At 44.5% G+C, this 26987-nt stretch overlaps 1 protein-coding gene across 2 annotated transcripts in view; it reads right to left on the minus strand.

The window, feature by feature from the left end:
• Positions 1 to 26987, minus strand: part of si:ch211-1e14.1 (UPF0606 protein KIAA1549) — a 292617-nt gene that overhangs the window by 38868 nt on the left and 226762 nt on the right. Inside the window, exons 13-18 of one of the 2 annotated variants that reach the window (XM_067999909.1) lie at positions 23692 to 23897; positions 21731 to 21954; positions 20903 to 21047; positions 18110 to 18415; positions 14855 to 14907; positions 10986 to 11113 (exon numbers count right to left, since the gene is read on the minus strand). In XM_067999909.1, coding sequence (XP_067856010.1) covers positions 10986 to 11113; positions 14855 to 14907; positions 18110 to 18415; positions 20903 to 21047; positions 21731 to 21954; positions 23692 to 23897 — 1062 coding nt within the window. The remainder of the gene's footprint in view (positions 1 to 10985; positions 11114 to 14854; positions 14908 to 18109; positions 18416 to 20902; positions 21048 to 21730; positions 21955 to 23691; positions 23898 to 26987) is intronic. The other variant, XM_067999910.1, reaches the window with a different exon arrangement.

Here is a 26987-nt window from a genome sequence, read left to right on the forward strand (position 1 = left end):
CTAGTCTCGCGGCGGACACAGAGGAATTCATCAGGAGAATGAGGCTCCGGGAATTCTACCACAAACCCCAAGATTTCAGCAGCGAACCCAATGAGACAATCGACGATCCGGAACAGCAGACAGAGGGATCCGCGGTACAGCAACCGAAGAGGAAAGAGTCAAACTGGACTCCTCCGGAGGGTCGCTGCCCTCAGCTGGACATGTATGCTCAAGCTGTCAGGAAATGCGTCAATGCCAGATTCATCAGCCGCACTCAGAAGACAGTCCAGAATGTCACCCGAGCACAACGCAACGCCATCAACGCTCTCAAGACCAACCGCAACATCGTCATCAAACCAGCGGACAAAGGAGGAGCCATAGTCATACAGAACAGAACAGACTATTGCAAAGAAGCATACCGACAACTGGACAACCAGGAACACTACAGACGGTTACCCGCAGATCCGACCAAAGAACACACCCACCAGCTCAACAAACTGATCAAGACCTTCGATCCAGACCTTCAAAGCATCCTACGCATTCTCATCCCACGTAATCCCCGCGTGGGAGACTTCTACTGCCTCCCAAAGATACACAAAGCCAACACACCCGGACGTCCCATCGTATCAGGCAACGGAACCCTGTGTGAGAACCTCTCTGGATACATCGAGGGCATCCTGAAACCCATCGTACAGGGAACCCCCAGCTTCTGTCGTGACACTACAGACTTCCTACAAAAACTCAGTACCCACGGACCAGTTGAACCAGGAACACTTCTCACCACGATGGACGTCTCGGCACTATACACCAGTATCCCCCACGATGACGGCATCGCTGCGACAGCATCAATACTCAACACCAACAACAGCCAATCTCCGGAAGCCATCCTACAACTCATCCGCTTCATCCTGGATCACAATGTCTTCACCTTCGATAACCAGTTCTTTACCCAAACACACGGAACAGCCATGGGGACCAAATTCGCACCCCAATACGCCAACATTTTCATGCACAAGTTCGAGCAGGACTTCTTCACTGCACAAGACCTCCAACCAACACTATACACCAGATACATCGACGACATTTTCTTTCTATGGACCCACGGCAAGGAATCACTAAAGAGACTACACGATAACATCAACAAGTTCCATCCCACCATCAAGCTCACCATGGACTACTCCTCAGAATCAGTTTCTTTCTTGGACACACGAATCTCCATCAAAGACGGGCACCTCAGCACCTCACTCTACCGCAAGCCCACGGACAACCTCACGATGCTCCACTTTTCCAGCTTCCACCCTAACCACGTCAAAGAGGCCATCCCCTATGGACAGGCCCTGCGAATACACAGGGTCTGCTCAGACGAGGAGGAACGCGATGGACACCTACAGACGCTGAAAGACGCCCTAGTAAGAACGGGATATGACGCTCGACTCATCGATCGACAGTTCCGACGGGCCACAGCAAAAAATCGCATAGACCTCCTCAGGAGACTAACACGGGACGCAACCAACAGAGTACCCTTTGTCGTCCAGTACTTCCCCGGAGCGGAGAAACTACGCCATGTTCTCCGCAGCCTTCAACATGTCATCAATGAGGACAAACACCTCGCTATGGCCATCCCCACACCTCCACTACTCGCCTTTAAACAGCCACCCAACCTCAAACAGACCATCGTTCGCAGCAAACTACCTAGCTTTCAAGAGAACAGCGTCCACGACGCCACACAACCCTGCCACGGTAACCTCTGCAAGACATGCCAGATCATCGACACAGATACCACCATCACACGAGATGACACCACCCACCAGGTGCATGGTTCATACTCCTGTGACTCAGCCAACGTTGTCTACCTCATACGTTGCAGGAAAGGATGCCCCAGAGCATGGTACATTGGCGAGACCATGCAGACGCTGCGACAACGGATGAACGGACACCGCGCAACAATCGCCAAACAGGAGGGTTCCCTCCCAGTCGGGGAACACTTCAGCAGTCATGGACATTCATCCACCGACCTTCGGGTAAGCGTACTCCAAGGCGGCCTTCGAGACACACGACAACGCAAAATCGTCGAGCAGAAATTGATAGCCAAGTTCCGCACCCATGAGGACGGCCTCAACCGGGATCTTGGGTTCATGTCACGCTACACGTTACCCCACCAGCGAACAAATGTTATCTGTTTTTAATATAATGGGTCATTTGCTGGCTCTCTCTGCCTTCCGGATGTTTCTGCCTCTCTCTGTGTTTTTTTTCTCTGTTTTTTTTCCCTGTTTGTTTTTTTATTGAATGTGTATTCGGAGGTTCTGCAGGTAACACCTCTCTGTCTGAACACGGTGATTGCCTTGGCAACGGGCAGTTGCAGGGGCAGTCTGTAAACACCATTTATTATTGTTCAATATGTATAAATGCGTAGGCTTCAAGGAGATCTTGAAACATTTGCCTGAGGAAGGAGAAAATCTCCGAAAGCTTGTGAATTTAAAATAAAATTGCTGGACTATAACTTGGTGTTGTAAAATTGTTTACAATTGTCAACCCCAGTCCATCACCGGCATCTCCACATCATGACTACCATCGACACCACAAACTGCCGGCTCACAGTGGAAAGGATATCCAAGAAGATCGCGCATTTAGACACAGACATCAAGTTTTTACAGAGCTGCAAGAAAGCAGACAAGATCCCGAAAGGACTCCAGATCACGAACCCACTCAAGTCCACATACAACTCGGATTACGCTGAGAGACTCTGCCGCCGTACCTCTCGCACACTCCGCAACCATCTCATACACCAACTCTACAGCAGACGCCACAACCTCGAAACCAAGATAGAGTCCATACTCTCAACCTGTACTCAGGACACAGCAGACCAGCTACGTTATACCGCCAAACAGACGAGGCAACGGAACTACGCTGCCTACATGAAAACCAAGAGCAGGAAGCTTGAGAAACTCGGCATCACCACCAGCAACGACCAAGCTTCCCCTGGTACCACGGTTGCAACCACAGGGAAGTCTATTGTCAATTTATCCGACCACACCCTTCAACCAGACGAAATCGAAGTTCTCAGCCGAGGGCTCAATTTCTGCCCCACTACCAAAATGGACCCCACTAGTCTCGCGGCGGACACAGAGGAATTCATCAGGAGAATGAGGCTCCGGGAATTCTACCACAAACCCCAAGATTTCAGCAGCGAACCCAATGAGACAATCGACGATCCGGAACAGCAGACAGAGGGATCCGCGGTACAGCAACCGAAGAGGAAAGAGTCAAACTGGACTCCTCCGGAGGGTCGCTGCCCTCAGCTGGACATGTATGCTCAAGCTGTCAGGAAATGCGTCAATGCCAGATTCATCAGCCGCACTCAGAAGACAGTCCAGAATGTCACCCGAGCACAACGCAACGCCATCAACGCTCTCAAGACCAACCGCAACATCGTCATCAAACCAGCGGACAAAGGAGGAGCCATAGTCATACAGAACAGAACAGACTATTGCAAAGAAGCATACCGACAACTGGACAACCAGGAACACTACAGACGGTTACCCGCAGATCCGACCAAAGAACACACCCACCAGCTCAACAAACTGATCAAGACCTTCGATCCAGACCTTCAAAGCATCCTACGCATTCTCATCCCACGTAATCCCCGCGTGGGAGACTTCTACTGCCTCCCAAAGATACACAAAGCCAACACACCCGGACGTCCCATCGTATCAGGCAACGGAACCCTGTGTGAGAACCTCTCTGGATACATCGAGGGCATCCTGAAACCCATCGTACAGGGAACCCCCAGCTTCTGTCGTGACACTACAGACTTCCTACAAAAACTCAGTACCCACGGACCAGTTGAACCAGGAACACTTCTCACCACGATGGACGTCTCGGCACTATACACCAGTATCCCCCACGATGACGGCATCGCTGCGACAGCATCAATACTCAACACCAACAACAGCCAATCTCCGGAAGCCATCCTACAACTCATCCGCTTCATCCTGGATCACAATGTCTTCACCTTCGATAACCAGTTCTTTACCCAAACACACGGAACAGCCATGGGGACCAAATTCGCACCCCAATACGCCAACATTTTCATGCACAAGTTCGAGCAGGACTTCTTCACTGCACAAGACCTCCAACCAACACTATACACCAGATACATCGACGACATTTTCTTTCTATGGACCCACGGCAAGGAATCACTAAAGAGACTACACGATAACATCAACAAGTTCCATCCCACCATCAAGCTCACCATGGACTACTCCTCAGAATCAGTTTCTTTCTTGGACACACGAATCTCCATCAAAGACGGGCACCTCAGCACCTCACTCTACCGCAAGCCCACGGACAACCTCACGATGCTCCACTTTTCCAGCTTCCACCCTAACCACGTCAAAGAGGCCATCCCCTATGGACAGGCCCTGCGAATACACAGGGTCTGCTCAGACGAGGAGGAACGCGATGGACACCTACAGACGCTGAAAGACGCCCTAGTAAGAACGGGATATGACGCTCGACTCATCGATCGACAGTTCCGACGGGCCACAGCAAAAAATCGCATAGACCTCCTCAGGAGACTAACACGGGACGCAACCAACAGAGTACCCTTTGTCGTCCAGTACTTCCCCGGAGCGGAGAAACTACGCCATGTTCTCCGCAGCCTTCAACATGTCATCAATGAGGACAAACACCTCGCTATGGCCATCCCCACACCTCCACTACTCGCCTTTAAACAGCCACCCAACCTCAAACAGACCATCGTTCGCAGCAAACTACCTAGCTTTCAAGAGAACAGCGTCCACGACGCCACACAACCCTGCCACGGTAACCTCTGCAAGACATGCCAGATCATCGACACAGATACCACCATCACACGAGATGACACCACCCACCAGGTGCATGGTTCATACTCCTGTGACTCAGCCAACGTTGTCTACCTCATACGTTGCAGGAAAGGATGCCCCAGAGCATGGTACATTGGCGAGACCATGCAGACGCTGCGACAACGGATGAACGGACACCGCGCAACAATCGCCAAACAGGAGGGTTCCCTCCCAGTCGGGGAACACTTCAGCAGTCATGGACATTCATCCACCGACCTTCGGGTAAGCGTACTCCAAGGCGGCCTTCGAGACACACGACAACGCAAAATCGTCGAGCAGAAATTGATAGCCAAGTTCCGCACCCATGAGGACGGCCTCAACCGGGATCTTGGGTTCATGTCACGCTACACGTTACCCCACCAGCGAACAAATGTTATCTGTTTTTAATATAATGGGTCATTTGCTGGCTCTCTCTGCCTTCCGGATGTTTCTGCCTCTCTCTGTGTTTTTTTTCTCTGTTTTTTTTCCCTGTTTGTTTTTTTATTGAATGTGTATTCGGAGGTTCTGCAGGTAACACCTCTCTGTCTGAACACGGTGATTGCCTTGGCAACGGGCAGTTGCAGGGGCAGTCTGTAAACACCATTTATTATTGTTCAATATGTATAAATGCGTAGGCTTCAAGGAGATCTTGAAACATTTGCCTGAGGAAGGAGAAAATCTCCGAAAGCTTGTGAATTTAAAATAAAATTGCTGGACTATAACTTGGTGTTGTAAAATTGTTTACAATTGTCAACCCCAGTCCATCACCGGCATCTCCACATCAAAATTTTAACAGCGTGGTAAGTCTTAACAGCTGCCAAACAACCTCTCTGGCACTGAATATTTACTTTTACAAGTGTGGAGTCTCATTCCTTCACATTTTAATTGTTCTTGGACATTGAAAAAAAATAAATGATTTTACTTTTTCTTTGTCTCTTTTGTCTCTGTCTTTTAATTCAATATTTCTTACCCTTTCTTTATTTAGCTTTCTGTAATTGATTTTACATTGTAACTGACACTTTCTGGTTCTGTGTTTGTGCTGCTCATTAACGATTCTTTAATCTGATTGGTTAAGGGGATACACGGTTCCTTGTTCACACAGCTCACAGATGCCCGGGAGAGGACACGGCACTTTTTTCAGCTCCCCATTGCAGCAAGTTGGCGTCCAAAAACTCGTGGATGGTTTGTGGTGAGTTCAAATCTAATGAGCGGCAGGCACTTTTCATTCGTCACTCAGCCCAAAATCCAGGCCATAATCTTGATCTCCTCCATGCTCTTCAATGAGGAAATGAAAAGTTTATTTCTTTCAAATTTTAGAAGACATGTTAGGGCTGATTTGCCTCTGTCCTGCACCCAAAGAGCACTGATAAATGGTGTAATGTTGAGGAAAAATTATTGCTAATCCTTGGCTCCCATTTTGCTCCTGAATAACATTGCATCATATCCAAACTGGGATGAAGAAATCTCAAGATAGGTTGCACCGTAACATTTTCTACCAGCTCACAGAACATTACACAGCTATTGCCACGTTCAAGAATACTCACCACACACCATCAAGGAGCCTTTAGGGTCACAGAATGCCTCTTCTCTTGGGCCTGCACCCAGTGGTGCACTTGTAATATATAAATTAAGCCCAACAGGAAATCTGGGAGCTTGTGGTTGCGTTCCAGGCACAGTATGCATCCTGTGCTCCCAGTCAACACAGGGAAGAGGAACATCAGCCCTGGTTTCCCGTGGGTCAGTGGATAGCACTCTCGCCAGAAGGTAGTGGGTTCAAGTCCCACTCCAGAGGCTTGAGCACGTAATCTGGGCTAACACTCCAGTGCAGTACTGAGGGAGTGCTGCACTGTTGGAGGTGTCGTCTTTTGGATGAGACGTTAAACCGAAGCCCCGTCTGCCCTCTCAGTTGGACGTAAAAATCCCATAGCACTATTCTAAGAGTTGGAGAGTTCTCCCCAATGTCCTGGCCAACATTTATCCCTCAACCAGCACCACTAAAAAAGATAATCTGGTCATTATCTCATTGCTGTTCGTGGGATCTTGCTGCCCGCAGATTGGCTGCCATGTTTCCTACATTACTCCAGTGACTACACTTCAGAAGTACTTCATAAGGACATAAGAAATAGGAACAGGAGTAGGGCATACAGCCCCTCAAGCCTGCTCCATCATTCAATAAGATCATGGCTGATCTTCTACCTCAACTTCACTTTCCCGCCAGATCCCCAAGTCCCTTGATTCCTTTAGTGTCCAAATATCCATCGATCTCAGTCTTGAATATACTTAACGACTGAGCATCCACAACCTTATGGAGTAGAGAACAACAAAAATTCATAACCCACTGAGTGAAAAATATTTTCCTCATTTCTGTCCTAAATGGCCAACCCCATATCTTGAGACTATGACCTCTAGTTCTAAACTCTCAGGCCAGGGGAAGCAGCCTCTCAGCATCTACCCTGTCAAGCCCTCTCAGAATGTTATACGTTTCAATGAGATCACCTCTCATTCTTCTAAACTCCAGAGAATATAGGTCCATTCTACTCAATCTTTCCTCACAGGACAACCATCTCATCCTAGGAATCAATCTAATGAACTTTTGTTCACCCGCTCTAAAGCAAGTATATCCTTCCTTAGGTAAGGAGACCAAAACTGTACACAGTACTCCAGGTGTAGTCTCACCAGAGCCCTATATAATTGCAAGACCTCCTTACTCTTATACTCCAACCCCCTTGCAATAAAGGCTAACATACCATTTGCCTTCCTAATTGCTTGCTGTACCTGCATGTTAACTTTGTGATTCATGTACAAGGACATCCAAATCCCTCAAGGGAATTTATATTCGTTGAGAATTATGAATTATTTCTTTATATGTTCGCCATTGCTTATGTACTGTCATATCTTTTAATCTAATTTCCCAATCTACCTTAACCAACTCTCCCCTCATACATACATAATTGGCTTTGTTTAAATTTAAGACCCTAGTTTCGGACTTAACTACATCACTCTCAAACTCAATATGAAATTCTATCATATTATAACTACTCTGCCCCAGAGGATCCTTAACTATAAGATTACTAATTAACCCTGTTTCATTACACAATACTAGTTCTAAAGTAGCCTGTTCCCTAGTTGGTTCCTCAACATATTGTTCTAGGAAGCTGTCTCGAATGCATTCCATGAACTCATCCTCCAAACTACTTTTGTCAATTTGATTTGTCCAGTCTATAAGAAGATTAAAGTCCCCCACGATTAATGCATTACCCTTGTTACATGCTCCTCTAATTTCTTGATTTATATTCTGGCCAACTCTATTATAACTACTTTTTGGGGGGCCTATAAACTACTCCCACAAGTATTTTCTGCCCCTTGTTATTTATTAGCTCCACCCATACTGATTCTACATGCTGATTTTCTGAGCTAAGATCCTTCTCACTACCGCCTTTATCTCATCCTTTATTATCAGGGCTACCCTCCCCCACCTTTTCCATTTTGTCTGTCTTTTCTAAAAGTCAAGTATCCTGGAATATTTAGTTCCCAACCTTGGTCACTCTGCAACCACATCTCAGTAATGGCTACTAGATCAAACCCATTTATCTCTATTTGTGCCATTAATTCAACTACCTTGTTACAAATGCTTCGTGCATTCAGATATAGTGCCTTTAATTTTAACTTTTTACTATTTTTCCCTGATGACTTTTCTCTTTAGACTTATAAATTTACCCTTACCTGAAGCTTCCCCCCTCTTATTAGTTTAAAGCCTTATCTACTTCATTAGCTGTAAAACACTTTGGGATGTCCTGAGGTTGTAAAAGGCACTATATAAATGCAAGTCTTTCTTTCACATTTCTCGCAAGTCCAGCCAACAGCCAGCTGTTTTCGGCTACCCTTCTACTAATCCCTTGTCTATTAAGTGATCCTGGCCCCACCACGTCTTCCAATCTCAAATGGGACTCTAACATCTCACCCATTGCTATAGCTGCCTCCAATAAAAGCAGAGTTTCCACTTTCATGACAAACTTCTTTTCCCCAGGCTCAAATCTTCACAAAACCCATGGTTCGATGGGGGAAGATTTTGTGTGTACTTGTGCAACAAAATCGCAAACCAGTTCTATATAAACAATTCCACGTGGTGCACAGAGGAATCATCAATGCCACCACCCCCCCACCACCACCCCTATCTGTGGAGGGTATTCCAGTATCTCTCTCCCACACCTGGAAAAAGCCTTCAACCTCATGCTCCTTCATCACTGCACTCTTTCCCCTATTGTTCTATTTTAGGTCTACAGTATTACATCGAGTTACATCGAGTCTACAGCACAGAAACAGGCCATTCGGCCAAACTGGTCGATGCTGATGTTTATGCTCCACGTGAGCCTCCTCCCACCCCTCTTCATTCAACCCTATAAGCATACCCTTCTATTCCTTTCTCTCTCATGCGCTTATCTAGCTTCCCCTTAAATGTGTCCATGCTATTTGCCTCAATTACTCCTTGTGGTAGCACGTTCCACACTCTTTACCCAAAGAAGTTTCTCCTGAATTCCGTATTGGATTTATTAGTGACTATCTTATATTTATAACCGATAGTTTTGGACACCCACATAAGTGGAAACATTTTTTCTACGTCTACCCTATTAAATCCCTTCATTATTTTAAAGATCTTTATTAGGCCTCCCCTCAGCCTTCTCTTTTCTAAAGAAAGAGCCCCAGCCTATTCAGGCTTTCCTGATGAGTAAGGATATCCTCTCAGTTCTTGTATCATCCTTGTGAATCTTTTTTGCACCTTCTCCAGTGCCTCTATATCCTTTTTATAATGAGACCAGAATTATGCACAGTACTCCAAGTGTGGTCTAACCAAGGCTCTATACAAGTTTCACATAACTTCTCTGCTTTTCAATTCTATCCCTCTAGAAATGAACCCCAAGCTTGATTTGCCGATTTTATGGCCTTGTTAACCTGCGTCACTACTTTTAGTGATTTGTGTATCTGTACCCCGAGATCCCTCTGCTCCTCAACCCCATTTAGACTCTTAGGGGTGATTTTAAACCCCAAGAATGGATGGGTTGGGGGCGGGTGGGAGTTGAAAATAGTTGTTTTTTGGGTCCCGACCGCAACCCGGCTTTATTTCCAGGTTTAATGTCAGCGCGTAAAAGTACAGGCTTCCCACTGGGAACGCAAAGTTCGAAAATTTTGCAGTTGCAACACAAAAAATCTTTTTTCAACACCCACCCGTCCCAAACCCACCCGTTCTTGGGGTTTAAAATCACTCCCTTATTATCCAAGCAGTATGTGGCCTCCTTATTCTTCCTACCAAAACGTACCACCTCACACTTATCTATATTGAAATTTATTTGGTCAATGATCATTTGAATTTTCCACTTTTGTTCCTCCAAAGGGGGAGTGTTCATCCCACACGCTCTCCCTCCTCTCTGCATCTGCAGACTCATCGCACCATCTCTTGTTCTACTAATTCTTTTCCAGGACCTGACTGCCAAGCTCTTCACCTCCCTCAATCTACCCTTCCTCCTACAATCCTCAAGCTTTCAAAGCTTAGCATCACCTAGCCACTATTTCCTGGTTAAGTCTTGGCTTCTCTCCTAACCTTAGCAATCTCTGTACTGTGCCTTGGCACATCACCTTGGCTTCTCAATTTAAAAAAATAAAATGGAAGAACCAGAAGCTCAAGTGATTAATTCACAGCATAGGGCCTGATAAATTGAGATTGTTGGCATTTTATAGAAATTGCCTAAACACTGGCAAGACAGATTTTGCAAAAGGTTGTTGTACATTACATAGTGGGCTAAATTCTGCACTTGTTTTACTTAGCCAAGTTTCTTAGCTGAGGTTCAAACCCTCCAAATCCCATGGGCATATAAGAGAGGTGTTGTGGGTTAAGCATTAGTTGCTCTTTTGTATACCATATATAACTGCTTCTCAGATGAAGTTGAACACTGACTATCACACTTGGTTTACAAGCAATTAAATGTGCATAGGTTTGAGGAGGAATTACTTGCATGCAACTTGCCCACATGAATGTGACTTGTCTATAAACTGTAACAATGGAAGTGAGGACTATGGAAAGGAAACAGAACTTTGCAAATGACTGAGATTGACTTGATTCAAAAGTCAGCAATCCTGTATAATTCATACCTGGATTGTGTCCTGAGGGTCTTGTCTGGAATTCTTCAGCATACATGGGCCTGTTTGAGTACAGTGCTTCCTGTTGGGACTGCTCCTGCCTCATCTCGTCTCCTGGCTGCATATATCCAGAACCATGGCTGGATTGAACACAAGACAGGAATCAGGAACAAATATTCCACAATGCTACAAGCAAACTTCCTAAACAGTATTTTGAAAAATAAAATCTCTGCGCAAAAAGATTTGACATTTCTGTATTACAAAGACTTTCCTTAACAGTAGTTATCCAGGGCTTCACTTGAATCCACTGTAATAACTGGAGTTAAAGTCACACTTGTGTTTTTAACTGAGTGCTGAATGATCACTTGCATTGATGGACAAATCGGACACCCCGGGCTCAGAGCTTATGAACCGTGCAGTAAGTTGCAATTGATAACATTATTTTACGATGCTGCATAAATTGCGTGAACTTGAAAGATAGGTGAAGGGGTTAAATGTCGTTTTGCAGTTGAGAAGATGGAAGGGGTAGAAATCGTTCCTCGTTGCATCCGTTTAACACAATTTCCCCGGGGTTTCCACCGATCTTCCCGCTACCGCCAAAGTTACAGCTACCGGTTGGAAAACCCTTGCGAGAATTCTTCCCCAGTGTCATCAGCTTGCTGTAATCTAGATTTCTTCCGCATTTGTTGACTTTTGTTATCAGCCGTCTTTTGGACATTAAGATGGGGGTACACGGGAGTGTGTTCAATATTTTCAGGGATCCTCTCGCACACACAAGTTTGAAAACCACTGCATTACGACATATACTGCTTGATGATTTTATTTTTTGCTGGAAACAAAGAAATTAGCCCAACACATATTCAAAAGTGTTCAAAATCATGAAAGGTTTAGATAAAGTAAATAAAGAGAAACTGTTCCCATTGGCAGAAGGGTCGAGAACCAGAGGACACAGATTTACGGTGATTGGCAAAAGAACCAAAGGCGACATGAGGAAAAATGTTTTGATGGAAGCAGATTCAATCGTGGCTTTCAAAAAGGAACTGGATAAATTCTAGAAGGGAAAAAATTTGCAGGGCTACAGAGAAAGAGCGGAGGAATGGGACTAACTGGATTGCTCTTATAAAGAGCTGGCACGGGCTTAATGGGCCGAATGGCCTCCTTCTGTGCTGTAACCATTCTATGATTCTATATTGTGGTGAAGGTTCAGAGTCAGCATTCTGTTGTACTTTGCAGGCTGGAAGCAATTAAAGGGGGCTCAAATGCAGAGGTCAGTAAGGATATTCTGTTCTGCTGGATGCAGTGAGCCGTTGAAGCTGGAACAGAAATATCTGAGATTTGAGGCCATAAACTGTTGAGCAAAATTTGGAAAATTCCACTTGGCATCATTTCCTATCATGTGCCTGAGGGAGAGTATATCAGATAGTAAAAGGTTAAAGTAGAGCCACTTAATGCTGCATTTAAACTCCTTGGCCAAATCGGTCATCAGGTCAACTAGCTTCCACTTTCTGCTTGCCTTGCAGTCAGGAGCACACTGCATAAAAAATGTGACACAGACTTCAAATGAGCTTGTAAATAATGAATGGAAAATTGTGTCTGGGCTAAAAAAATGTACTCTGCTTCATTGAGATTGAACAGATTGTAAACACGTCAGGTATTGGGGCTGGCCAGCTGCTCTGCGGGCATTGCGTGCGCCTTCAACTGTGCTGAATTAAATTTTGTGCCATAATCATCTCATTAACATATTATCGCAGAGCACCTGGCAGATCTCTACCCATGCTAATGGAGTGTCCAACAGGAGAATACCCCGAGTCGGTGTGGATGGATGGTGCTGTTGCCCATCAGGATGAAGCCACATCCACAACATCTACTGGCACCACTTAAATGACTACAGATGTGTCACAGCGCACACAGACTAAGCAGTTACTGCATTCACCACATTTGGAGGGCCTTCTATTGATTGAGCAGCAGCAAGTACTCAGCCACCTCCATCACTAGAAGCAGGTACCAACCCAATACCTGTGCCCAGGTGGTGGGGGAAGGCAGAACTTAATTGATGCCCAAAGTGCAAACACACCTGTCCAACACACCTCTTCTGAATTCCTCCTCAATCACAACCCTATGCAAATACCTAGGAATGTCCAGAGGGATACCTGTAGCTTGTACATAAGCACCACACAGTGAAACATCCCTGGAGAAACAGGCACAGATAGCAGATCCAACTTTAAGAAGCTCTCAGCAAGTTCATTTCTGGCAAAATTACAAAGCAGCATGGGAATAGTTGGGAACAAGAGCAGCGGCTACTCATAACAAGTCCAAGCAAATAAATCCACTTCAAAGAGAATGGGTCCAATATATAGGAAGGGCCTTGCCAAGTAGCTCGAGCACTCCAACCATACTGCCTGTCTCAGCCTGGACAATTCTGTCTCAGTTGCATAGATTATCCTTGTATTCTCTTGACCATAGAAGATTAAGGGGTGATCAAATTGAGATGTTTAACATGATCAAAGGAATTGATAGAGTAGATAGAGAGTAACTGTTTCCTCTGATGGGGTGTCCAGAACAATGGGGCATAACCTTAAAATTAGAGCAAGGCCGTTCAGGGGTAATGTCAGGAAGCAATTAATCACACAAAGGGAGGTGGAAACCTGGAACTCTCCTCCCAAAAAGCTGTTGAGGCTGGGGGTCAACTGAAAATTTCAAAACTGAGATTGATAGATTTTTGTTAGGCAAGGGTTACAGAACCAAGGCGGGTGAATGGAGTTAAGATACAGATCAACCGTGATCTAATTGAATGACGGAACAGGCTCAAGGGGCTGAATGGCCTACTCCTGCTCCTATGTAATCCTATTTTCTCTGCTACTAGTTAGCCTAGCTCCAGAACTTCACAATAACAACTGGCATTTATTTAGCACCTTTAACTTAGCAAAATTTCACAAAGTACTTCACTGAAACGTAATCAGACAAAAATTGGTCAGAGGTAGGTTTTAAGAAGCGTCTTAAAGGAGAGAGAAGTGGAGAGGTTTACAAAGGGAATTGCACAGCTTAGGGCCTAGACAGCTGTAGGCACGGCCGCCAATGATGGGACGAAGGAAGTTGGGGATGCACAAGTTTCTAATGAGGGCGGTGCCCAACTTACTTGAATGGTATTTGGACACAGAGTTCATTCATTCAGCTAAATGCTGCGAAAAGAAAAAGGAACGGCGTGATATATTTTCATCCAGATGATTAAGACAGTATCCTGAGACCCATCTTCTCCTACTGTTCTCTCTCAAGCAGAAACTTTCTCTGCTCACGCCAAAGGTCAGAGGAGGATTCCAATGAATAAGCGAGGTCATTTTCATTTTCCACCAGTACTCATTGCGGGATCTTGATTGAAAAGTCCATTTGTTATTTGCACTTAGGTTAAAGGTTCTCTAGTCTTCACCCTGTATCTGTGAGAAGCCTTTAAGAATTCATCCAGTGATCTATAATTTCAATTCTGACTTGTAGGGCTCCAGATTTTCAAAATTGCAGAGTGCGTAGCCCTTTATAAGGAGGCAGATGCAAGTCACTGCCTAGCCTCTGTTTGGTAGGTTTTTCTCATGAATGTCTCAGCAGGTTCTGTAAAGCGACATTTTTCATTTAAAAAGTTTGAGACTCCAAAAGACAGATTTGTGGTTAACTATTTTTCTCATCCCTCTCCAAACTAAGTAAGCCTCTTGTTCAACTATGTATTTTAGAATCAGCTACCTTTCAGCTTTCATACCCTCTTATTGTCTCAGGCACAACAATTAAAATGACTTCTTTAAGACTGCTTCCCTTCCGGACAGCAGGAATGTATTTAATCTGGCTATTACTGAAGGTCAGAATACAGGGTTGTCTGCTGTTGGTTAATTTCTTACCTGTGCAGGTGAGCTGCTCCAGAAGGTGGGTTCATTCCTGCCTCTTCATACCTCTGGGGGAACCAAAAGAAAGAGATCAGGATTTTAACAACTAATAACATTCACACTTTGCTAGACTCCAACCTTTCATTTTCAAAATGGATGAATGCCTTCAAAAGTAAAGGGAAGACATAAGGGTAATGACTGATTCATGAAAATTGGCTGTGTTTAGCATGCCTTTCCTCTCCTTCCCCCTCCCACAATAGTGGTTTCTCACCCTCAACGTTTTAACTTGTAATCATTCTGTCACCATTTTCCCCACCCCCAACTGTGATGATCATTCAGATGTACAACAATGTGTTAATAGTTACTGGTTATTAAACTGCTCCTTTTAATTTATAAGTGAGATGACTACAAACATAGACAATATGTACAACTGACCCAGCTGAACAGACATCACACGTGATTTGCAGGAAAGTAGAACCTGAGGGCTGGATCCTGGGATACCACGGATACCCGTTGCTGCCTTGGTTTATGACTCCCATGTAGCATCACCACGTACCAGCCGAGTGCAAGTACAGTGTGGTGCCTGCCTCCACCAGATCCATCGTCGAGCACACCATCGCCGTGCTGAAGCAGTATTTCTGGTGCCTCAACAAGTCTGTTGGGGGTGGGGGCGGGGAGAAAGAGGACAAAACATCCTATGCCATCGGGGTGTGCTGTATTTCCCATCACGTACCATTCAAAGAGCAGCAGGTGCAGCAAGAGCCTTCAGAAGAGCAGCTCGAGGGTGGTGTTGAGGAGCCAAAGGAGCCAGAACAGGCAGCAATGCAAGCATCTTTGTCAGGTGCAAGAGTCATTCGCCAGGCCTTAATACAGGGCACTTTCTCCTTAAGATCCCAAGAATCCTTACCATTTCCAGACCACCCATCAGCTTTCCATCTCCTACAATCAATCAATCAGTCACAATCTCAACATCTGATAGCCAGACAATACCTCCTCATTCACCATATTTCTTACCCCAACCTCACAAATTAATCTCTGTGCAAACCCCGTAACCACTGTTTGACGTTTCTTCATACAAGTGCCTTTTACGTCAGCACTTCCCCGTCCTATTATGTTGTGCTTGACTACCTAACCTGGTGCTGCAATTCCCATCACTGCGAGCGTCAGGATGGTGGCTCATGATCCCATATGTGTGGTTTGGATGGGAAATTAAAGTACAAGTCAACGTACACTGCTCTTCGTGGCCCTTTTAAGATCCGTAATGGCTCAGGCCCGGAAACAAGTCGTCTGTCTGCCATCCCAGACCGTAATGGAAACTGAAGAGGTACAACAAAAACTGTAGTGGTCCGGGTCTGGACCCCCTCTTTTGTTAGCAACATCAGCATCAGCTAGAAGCCGGTCTTGACCCTACATTGGCTAGACATCATACCCAGGCTCAACAGTGAAGCTAGAGGTCCGACCGTACTTCCAAACACTCATTTTGAAAACAATGCAAAGCAAGGAGTTTAAGAATATAGGTCGCTGCACTATGACAGAAGCTGATGGAAAAGGCTAGCAGAAGCTATATTAATTGGTGGATGAAGACTTAGATCATTAACTGTCCATACTGTAATAACGTACATAAACACCCTAAGGAAACAACTTCCTTTGTACCAGCATAGAAATATTTTCTGTTAGAATCACAGAAATTTACAGCAAAGAAGGAGGCCATTCAGCCCAATGTGTCTGTGCCAGCCGAAAAAGAGCTTTCCAACCTAACCCCTCTTTCTGGCACTTGGTCCATAGCCTTGTAGGTTATCGCATTTCAAGTGCATATCCAAGTACTTTTTAAATGTGATGAGGGTTTCTGCCTCTACTACCCTTTCAGACCATGAGTCCCTCTGGGTGAAAAAAATTCTCCTCAGCTCCTCTCTAACCTTCTATCTATTACTTTAAATCTATGCCCTCTGGTTATTCACCTCTCTGCTAAGGGAAATAGGTCCTCCCTATCCACCATATCTAGGCCCCTCAATTATATACACCTTAATTAAATCTCCCCTCAGCCTCCTCTGTTCCAAAGAAAACAAACCCACCCTATCCAATCTTTCCTTGTAGCTAAAATTCTCCAGCCCTGGTAACATCCTCGTAAATCTCCTCTGTACCCTCTCTAGTGCAATCACTTCTTTCCTGTAATGTGGTGACCAGAACTGTACGCAGTACTCAAGCTGTGGTCTAACTAGTCAAGCATAACCTCCCTGCTCTTATATTCTATGCCTCGGCTAATAAAGGAAAGTATTCTGTATACCTTCTTAACTTCCTTTATCTACCTGTCCTGCTACCTTCAGGAATCTGTGAACATGCACTCTGTTCCTCTATACCTCTGTTCCACTACACCTCTCAGCATCCTCCCATTTATTGTGTACTCCTTGCCTTGTTTGCCTTCCCCAAATGCGTTATCTCACACTTCTCCGGATTGAATTCCATTTGTCACTTTTCCGCCCACCTGACCAGTCCATTGATATCTTCCTGCAGTCTACAGCTTTCCTCCTCACTATCAAACACAAGGCCAATTTTTGTATCATCTGCAAACTTCTTAATCGTGCCACCTACATTTAAGTCCAAATCATTAACATATACCACAAAAAGCAAGGGACCTAGAACTGAGCCCGATAAGAATGCATGGTAAATAAAAGTTGGAAAACTGAAGGCTATGGATTGCATACTAGTTGGGTTTACCTTACTCTTGAGAAATGTTAAGTGTAATCAAATCAAAAATTTGTAATGAGAATTGCAAACCAGACTAGTTGTAATTACAACGGATGAGGAACTGGGTGGTGCACTTAGACACTGGCTCTTCGGCTCTGGGATCTGGGTTTGAATCCAGCTCGGACATATGACATGGAAGTCTCTCCCTAAATGTAAAGATCCCACTTGAATTGAGTTTGGATAGCCTCAATCCAGTTCCTGGTGGATCCATACTGAGTGAGAAGGTGCCAACTATGGCTGCAGCCACGGACAAACTTTTACTGAAGCAAACACAACTGCCTCTCCTACATCAAACATGGCTAAACGCAATCTCACTCAGATCACTGACATTTAATCACTGCTAGCCATATTTTGTTACCCCCGTGTTTAAGGTATGGGATGAAAATTAATAAGTCGAAATAAAATTCTGGAGAATGACGAGAAAAAAAAAAATTGAAACTGATGTGACTTCAGCAGTACGTACCATAATGGAAGTGTTTACATATGTATGAACACACTGTGTGAAATGCTTTACAGATTACGTACCGTGATATATGGATTGCTGAGACTCTGGGGTTGTTCATACACTGGTGTCCAGTGGCTGTTAGCTGACACTCTGGTTCCCCTGATAGGAGTGCTGGTGGCTGGCTGACCAAGGCCGACAGCTGACAGGATTTTTCCAGGACTACCTGGAGCTGCCAAAGCAAATGCATCATCGAGCAGAGAGTACATCTGCTGCCGTGCCTCTTCAATGGATGGCTGTGGTGGGATGTACGGTGGGGGAGCGGGAGGGGGAGGGTGAGCGTGTGATGGAGAGTGAGGTCTAGGCTCCGGAGGCAGGTCAGGGTCCGACTGCAAAACACAGAACCAGATCAAGATTAGGTCAGTGGAGCTGGGGCAATGAAAGGAGAGACAATGTAGTGAAGTCAAACAGCATCCAACTGTTCTGGGGGTGGGGAGGGGGGTGGTGTTAACCCATTACCCAGTGTTAGATCTATTCAAAATGAAGTCCCTTCGGTGTCCAATTTTTACGAGTCTGTGAATGGATACAGGGAACGGAGTACAGAAAAAGAGCGTTACAAAATTCATCGTCAGCATGCTTTACAAATATGGTTCAATTCATTTAAGTATAGAAGCTGGTGTGATGGCACAGCGAGCTCGACCTCAACAAGCTGTGCCACAGAGTGGTAGGGCGCAGGCTTGCATTGACAAACCACTTTGTGTCAAGTTCCATGCCAACGTGTGGGGATGCGAAATAAAGACCAGTAAAATCTGCCTACAAACTGTTGTGATGTGGAGATGCCGGTGATGGACTGGGGTGGACAAATGTAAGGAATCTTACAACACCAGGTTATAGTCCAACAAATTTATTTTAAAATCACAAGCTTTCGGAGATTATCTCCTTCGTCAGATGAATGAATGAAAAGGTTCTCAAATCGCATATCTTATACTATGTTGGGACAGCATCACACCAATCAAAAGGTGTCATTGTTATTCAAACAGGCCAGTCACGGAGAACAGCACGTCCCAGTACACTCTATATACTTTGTGTCTATTACACAGGCAGGCAGAAAGAAACTCAAAATGGCAGAGAGAGAGAGAGAGAGAATTTTAAAAAACATAAATTTTTTCCCCCTTTTTGCTGGTGGGGTTACGTGTAGCGTGACATGAACCCAAGATCCCGGTTGAGGCCGTCCTCATGGGTGCGGAACTTGGCTATCAACTTCTGCTCGACGATTTTGCGTTGTCGTGTGTCTCGAAGGCCGCCTTGGAGAACGCTTACCCGAAGATCCAGTCGGGGAACACTTTAGCAGTCAAGGACATTCAGCCACCGATCTTCGAGACACACGACAACGCAAAATCATCGAGCAGAAGTTGATAGCCAAGTTCCGCACCCATGAGGACGGCCTCAACCGGGATCTTGGGTTCATGTCACGCTACACGTAACCCCACCAGCAAAAAGGGGGAAAAAATTTATATGTTTTTTAAAATTCTCTCTCTCTCTCTCTGCCATTTTGAGTTTCTTTCTGCCTGCCTGTGTAATAGACACAATGTATATCGAGTGTACTGGGACGTGCTGTTCTCCGTGACTGGCCTGTTTCAATAACAACGACACCTTTTGATTGGTGTGATGCTGTCCCAACATAGTATAAGATATGCGATTTGAGAACCTTTTCATTCATTCATCTGACGAAGGAGATAATCTCCGAAAGCTTGTGATTTTAAAATAAATTTGTTGGACTATAACCTGGTGTTGTAAGATTCCTTACATTTTTTACAAACTGTTGGTCACCACAGGTGGATTCCCTCAGCCAGGATAGCTGGCGCAGCATGGCCCAGGAAATTCCAGGTACAATTTATACAGTGTAATTTGGGTTTCCCTTCCTCTGAAATGACAAGTCTTCTTTTCCCAGGGAAGCACTCTCTTGTAATCCTGGCTGGAAACTGGAGTCAACTGTTCCACACTTGGGCAACTGTTTGAGTGGCTGGCAGTCCAGTGAGAACTCATAGTCAATCTCATGTACTACTGAGCTGCCCAAATTATCCACTTTAAAGCACAAGTGGCCGTCTTGTACCCTACACATAGGTACAAAATGGCAGCAATGATCGTAGAAGGCAACGAGTATCAAATGCAAACACTATCCACTTCAAGTTTTTTTTTGGCAGTCAATAACCAAGAATAAAACAATTTTAAATGAAAATGTGTTTTACCAAGGCTTAAATATGACTCAAAATTACCATGTGCACTTATCTTTCAGAATCATCACTCCACAAAGAACCAACACTGCACAAATTTGAGCCAAATGGCTACATAACACACTGTGGTAGAGCAGTGTGATGTGATGGGCACAATGGGATTCCAGCTCCAATCTGACACAGAGAGGTGGGACATGGGCTGGCCCCTGACATTACCCATAAGATGAGCTACAGATCTCAGATGGACTGTAACAGAGAGACGTGAAGCAGGGAGAGAGACAAAACTTGGTGCAAGAGTCATCCATTGGTTACAACTAACACACATACAGGCACCGATAATGTAGCAAAACAAACATCCCAAGGTGCTTAACAAAGGAGAAAGAGAGGACTGTGAACAGGAAGCAGGAGATTAGGGTACATGGTAGAAGGTTGTTTGAAGAGATGTGATATGAGGAGGCCTCTGAAGATGGAGAGAGATGCAGCAAAGTAGAGGGACTACACAACAACGTTGGAGCCAATAGCTTGCCTGTCCTCTCATCTGGAGATGGTGCATGGACTTTAACAGAGACAAAAGGGAAAAAGTAAATATCTCTGAGGCACTAAATCTAAAGGCAGATATAATCATGGTTTTCCCATGCTTACAACGTAGGCTGCATTGTTCACTCCAGGTGGCTTCTTGTAGGTCCCGTCACTGTCTGTGGTTATCAGCCTATCTTTTTCTGCATCCATCACGCTGCTGTTGACCTGGTGCCTCCGTCTCTGTCGTGGAGATCTTTTGATGCGATAACTAAAATGAGAAAGAGCAAAAGAAAAATCACTGGGAAATGCCTAATGCCTTGAGTGGTCTGAAGTCAAATTGCTGTTCTGGGCAGAGAGATTGAGGCAAACAAAATGGCCATAAATCATATAATGAATCCATGTGTACACACCCCATTTTCAGCTGCATATTCTACTTGAAGATTTATGGTAACTATGAATGGATTCTTACAGCAAGATATTTGTGCAAATTGGGCAGGGGGCGACACGGGCAGGTCTCTGGTGTCATCATCATTTTATCAGTATTTGCACTCAAGCTCAAATGGTCAATTGGAAAAGCTATGTAAAATAACTAGCAATGTATTATTTTAGATCATATACATTATAAACAACAGAGTTCTTTTATATTTATATATATATATTTTCATAACTATTTCAATGTGTGAATTTGAGTTCACTAGTAGTTACATGCTTACCTGGTCAGTAAACTTAATTTGTGCCATCAAAACTTCAGTGCAATTATACTGGTCAACAGTGAGTTCCCCAATATAACTGGTAACTTTATCTCTACTTTCAAAAGGTTAACCTGTTCAAAGTGATGCTTTTTTTTTAAAGACTTCATCTTTCTACATTTTTATTCACAATCAATCAGAGGGCTCCATCTCGTGGAAATCACTCAAATGGCTGTAATACTTAGAGATATTTTATGCCAACCTTTTCCTAGGTTCCACAAGGACAGATGGGCCATCAACACCGGGATCAAGGATCCTATCGATATGAACCTGTGCCCTGCGGTAGACTCTGCGCCGTTCCTTGATATCAATGCTCCCAACTTCATCCATGAGAGGGAAGTCATAGTGTCCTTTCCTTTTGGCTCGGAGTCTGATCTTGTTGCGGTGGTGTTCAATTTCGGATTTCTGTCTCAAAGCTCTCTGAACCTGAAGGAAAAGGAGAGGGAAGACATTCAGTTACTCAGCCTGACATCGTTCTCTGGCACCTTCGCAGGTAGGAACCAAAGGTCTAAAGTGGGGCTGCAGCCAAGAACATACACAAAGGAGAAATCAGTTTAGTACTGTGAGTGGGATAGGGAGTGTAACCAAGCAGGGTGCCAGATAACATTTGTTACTCCGCACCTCTGACAAGAATATGAAGTACAATGGGCTGTGACCAGGTCCATGTAGATCTATAAAGAATAAAGATTGGTTAACATTGAGTGAGTAACCATTCATCAGAACTGGAAGATAAGGGAACCCTTTAATAGAAGTGAGCAAAGAAGGGGGAGATAATGAGCAGGATACCTAGAAGGTTTTTTATTTGAAAAGCTGGAAAGAAGTGATAACAGGCAGAGATCTCTGTGAAGCAATCGAAATATATTAAATAAAAACAGGTCTGTAAGAATAACATTACGCAGTGAAATACCAACAGAAAACAATGGAAACATCCAGCAGGATTAAATGTACCTGAAAAGAGAAAAGACAGAAGGACCCTCACCCCAAGTCTGGACTCCAGACCAGAAATGTGCTCTGATAAAGGGTCTATATCTGTAATACCAACCCACCTTCCCCAGATGCTGATGGGCTTCCTGTGCATCCCCAGCACACCCTGCCTCAGATAATGGGAGAAATAGCTACGGTCTGAAGTAGTTTAAGGTTGAGTCAAGGGCTGTAGAGAGCTCACAAGATGAGATACTATTCCTGAAGCTTGTGTTGAGGGTGATTGGAACAGTATAGGAGGATAAAGCTGGAGAGGTCAGAATGGAAATGGAAGGAGCAGCTGACTAAGCACATTGCAGACTCGCTTTATCCCAACAAGGGTGAGTAAAGGCACTTGCAGCTTATAATAAAGTGGTCCTGGGGAATGGTGCTTCAATGCATGCCACAAACTCTGTGCCCCACTCCCCCCAATTTGCCTTTCATTCCTTTCTTCTGCTGCTCCAGGTCAAGGAAGGAGATGTGTGATTCCAAGAACTAAAAGGAAACCAATCTAGCTCAGAATGCTCAGCATTAACTGTAGGCCTGGTGGCAGCTCACAAAAATACAGGTTTCTATTATTGCTGGGCCACTCCCATTAAACAGAGGGATTACTATACACCCTGCCAGCGACAGCACACCACCAATTGTAAAACAGCCTCTAAAAGGAATTAGATAAGTGTGTGTGTGTGCGCGTGTGTGTAGTTCTTTTCTCTGGTTTGGAGGAGAGAAAAGTCCTAATCATAATTAGGTATCAGCGTTCAAAGTTATTTCCCCAATAGACATTCCAACAGAGAAGGAGGTCATTCTACCTGTCGTTTCTATGTTTGTCCAGGCTCAGCACTGGAGCTATCTACTCCAGTCCTGTTCCCTGCTTGTTCCCCATGTCCTTGAATATCTTTCTTCAAGTATCTCATTACAGTGTTTGACTGGGCTTCAAAGCCACTTTTTGCTTATATTAGTTCACACCTTGCTGTGTGCAAAATGGCCACTGTGTTTGCCCACATACCAAGAGTCACTGGACTTCAAAGAAATTAATAGTGTGCAGTGCTTTCGAGAAGTTTTTGAGAGACGTGTTAAGGTGATCTATAAACGAAGACCTCTTGCTCTTTTTACCTTGAATGAGAATGAGATTCAAGTGTGCAATGTACCCATTAAACCGTTATTACCATGGCATCTTTCCAGGGAAACCACAGGATTGCTCACCTCTTTATTTATTTTGTTTGTTTCGGCCACTCGCTCGGGAAGCAATGGATTCTGTAAGGGAGGTGCTACAATTGGTTGCATGGCGATCAGTTGAATCTTACTTGGTAGCCGTTTGCCTGCCTCGGCCGAACGAGATATCCGGTCAACGTGGTCGAATATGGAAGCCGAGGAAGGCTGCTCACCAGTCCTGCTGATCTGAGGAGGTCCTAGAATAGAACGTGGGCGTTAGTCCACAGAATGCCCCTGAATCAAGTTAAAATGGGATGGGACAGATGACAAAAAGAACTTCTACTACAATCAGTGCAAGGTTTGATGAGATGACATGGATACAGTAGTGTAGTGGTTCTGTAGCTGGACTAATAATCCAGAGAACATGAACTTCAGTCATGATCTAATTGAATGGCAGAACTGGCTCGAAGGGCTGAATGGCCTACTCCTGTTCCTATGAAGGATTATTGCAAATTTTGAAACCAAGAGGACAACATCAGACTTCAACGCAGGAGAGTCTAGGGAGGACTTTTTGTTCAAAGTGTTAGAAGCGCTACATTTTGTACCCCATTTCAGGTCTCCTCCTCTCCAATGGACTTTGCCCAGTCAATGCCATTATGTCCCAGAGAGGCTCCATTCATTTCAATGGGAGCTATGATTACAGAATGGCCTGAGAACAGAGAGAGCAACCGTACCACATTATCGACTGACTGAGCGGCCTGCATGCCTTAAAAACAATGTACCTCCCTGAATTTGATCAGCTCTGCAATGACTCCCAGGCTGAACTTAGGAGCCCTACTAAAATAAATGGAGGTGCTCTGAGACGCAGGTAGCTCCTCTCCAACAGTGACACTACCAGAGCTGCCTGGAGGGAAGGAGCTGTACACTGGTAGATCTACAGCAAGTGAAAGAGATTTGACTTTTAAAAAAAAGTTAAATGAGATTTTATTTTACATAGACATTAATGCAACATTTCAACAAAAGGACTCCCAGTAGACTTTTCTTCCTTTTTAATTAAAGTTTGACAATGGTGTACTCCATATAGAGCAACAACAATTATTTGCAAGAATTTCTGTTGGGGCTCAGTCTAGTTTTGCATAAATCAGTTATAATCCAGTTGAAGTTTTTAAACTGACTTTCCAGAGACCAGGTTATAGATCCCACAGGATAAGTAGTTGTTATAGAGGTCCCCGGTACCTGATAGGATTTTAAATCCTATACTTACTTTCAAGTGCAGGGGACCAGCAAGAGTCAGGGCTTCAGGGCAGGGGACCAGCAGGAGTAATGTTGCCAGCATGTTTTAAGGAGAACTCATTTTAAGCTTTAAGAACTTACCTACACATGTTGAGAACTTGATAAAGGTGTACAAATAGATGAACCAAAAGCTACAAACTCACTCTTACAGATTTATTTCATCCATTATGATGAAAGGTGCAAGAACTTTAGAGCAGTGATAATGAGGGACTTCAATTATCCTAATATAGGCTGGGAAAATAACAATGTAAAGGACAAAGAGGGGGAGAAATTCCTGAAATGTGTATCATAGTAGGTACAGCACAGGAGAGGATATTCAGCCCATTATGCCTGTGCCGGCTCTTTGAAAGAGCTATCCAATTAGTCCCATTCCCATGCTCTTTTCCCATAGCCCCGTAATTTTTTTCCCTTTTAGCCAACTGCCTTTTGAAAGTTACTATTGAATCTGCTTCCACCACCCTTTCAGATAGTGCATTCCAGATCATTACAACTTGCTGCGTTAAAAAAAAGAGAACTTTCTTGATCAGTATGTTTCCAGCCCAACGAGGAAGGAAGCAGCACTGGATCTGGCTCTGGGGAATGCAGTGGGACAAGTGGAGTATGTTTCAGTGGGAGAGCATTTGGGAAACAGTGATCACAATATCATTAGGTTTACAGTAGTTGTGGAAAAGGACGAGGAAAAATCAAATGTGAAAATACTCAACTAGAGGCTAATTTCAGTGAGTTGAAAAGGGATCTGGCCCAGGTGGATTGGAATCAAAGATTGGCAGGTAAAACAGTAAATGAGCAATGGGAGGCCTTCAAAGAGGAGATAGTTCGGCTACAGAGGGGAAAAGAAGGGCATCCAAAGCTAGAACACCCTGGATGACTAAAGATAGAGAAATTAAAATGAAACAGAAGAAGGAGGCTTATGATAAATGTCAGTTTCATAATTCAGTAGAGAACCAAGCTGAATGTAAAAAGTACAGGGGAGGGCTGAAAATGGAAATAAGAGAGGCAAAAAGGAGGTCTTCTTGTGGAGTCAGAGGGCATGGCTGAGGTACTAAATGAGTGCTTTGCATCTGTCTTCACTTAAAGAATAGGATGCTGCCAATGTCACAGTAAAGGAGGAGGTCGTAAAGAAATTGGATAGGATAAAAATAGATAAAAGAGGTGATACTAAAAAGGTTGGATGCATCCTAGTTTGCTGAGGGAAGTAAGGGTAGAAATTGTAGAGGCTCTGGTCACAATGGTCCAATCCTCCTTAGATAGGAGAGTGGTGCCAGAGGACTGCAAATGTTACACCCCTATTCAAAAAAGGGGAGAGTGATAAACCCAGCAACAACAGGCCAGTCAGCCTAACGTTGGTGGTGGGGAAACTTTTAAAGACATTAATCCAGGACAAAATTAATTGGCACTTGAAAAAATATGGGGTAGTAAATGAAAGCCAGCACGGATTAGTTAAAGGCAAATCATGTCTGACTAACTTGATTGAGTTCTTTGATGAAGTAACGGAAAGAGTTGATGGGGGTCGTGCAAAGGCATTTGATAATAGACACGTCAGCAAATTTAAAGCCCATGGGACTAAAGGGGCAGTTGCCGCGTGGCTAAGGGACAGGAAGCAGAGAATAGTGGTGAACGGTTGTTTTTCAGACTGGAGGGAAGTGTGCTGTGGTGTCCCCCAGGGGTCGGTGTTGGGACCACTGCTCTATTTGATTTACATTAATGACCTGGATTATACGGGGCATCATTTCAAAGTTTGCAGATGACACGAAACTCAGAAATGTAGTAAACAGTGAAGAGGATAGTAAAAGACTTCAAGAGGATATAGACAGACTGGTGAAATGGGCAGACACATGGCAGACTCTCCAGTGGCTGGAGTCATACCCAGCGCAAAGGAAGATGGTAGTGGTTGTTGGAGGCCAATCATCTCAGCCCCAGGACATTGCTGCAGGAGTTCCTCAGGACAGTGTCCTAGGCCCAACCATCTTCAGCTGCTTCATCAATGACCTTCCCTCCATCATAAGGTCAGAAATGGGGATGTTCGCTGATGATTGCAGTGCTCAGTTCCATTC

Source organism: Heptranchias perlo, chromosome 18, assembly GCF_035084215.1.
Source record: "Heptranchias perlo isolate sHepPer1 chromosome 18, sHepPer1.hap1, whole genome shotgun sequence".
NCBI lineage: Eukaryota > Metazoa > Chordata > Chondrichthyes > Hexanchiformes > Hexanchidae > Heptranchias > Heptranchias perlo.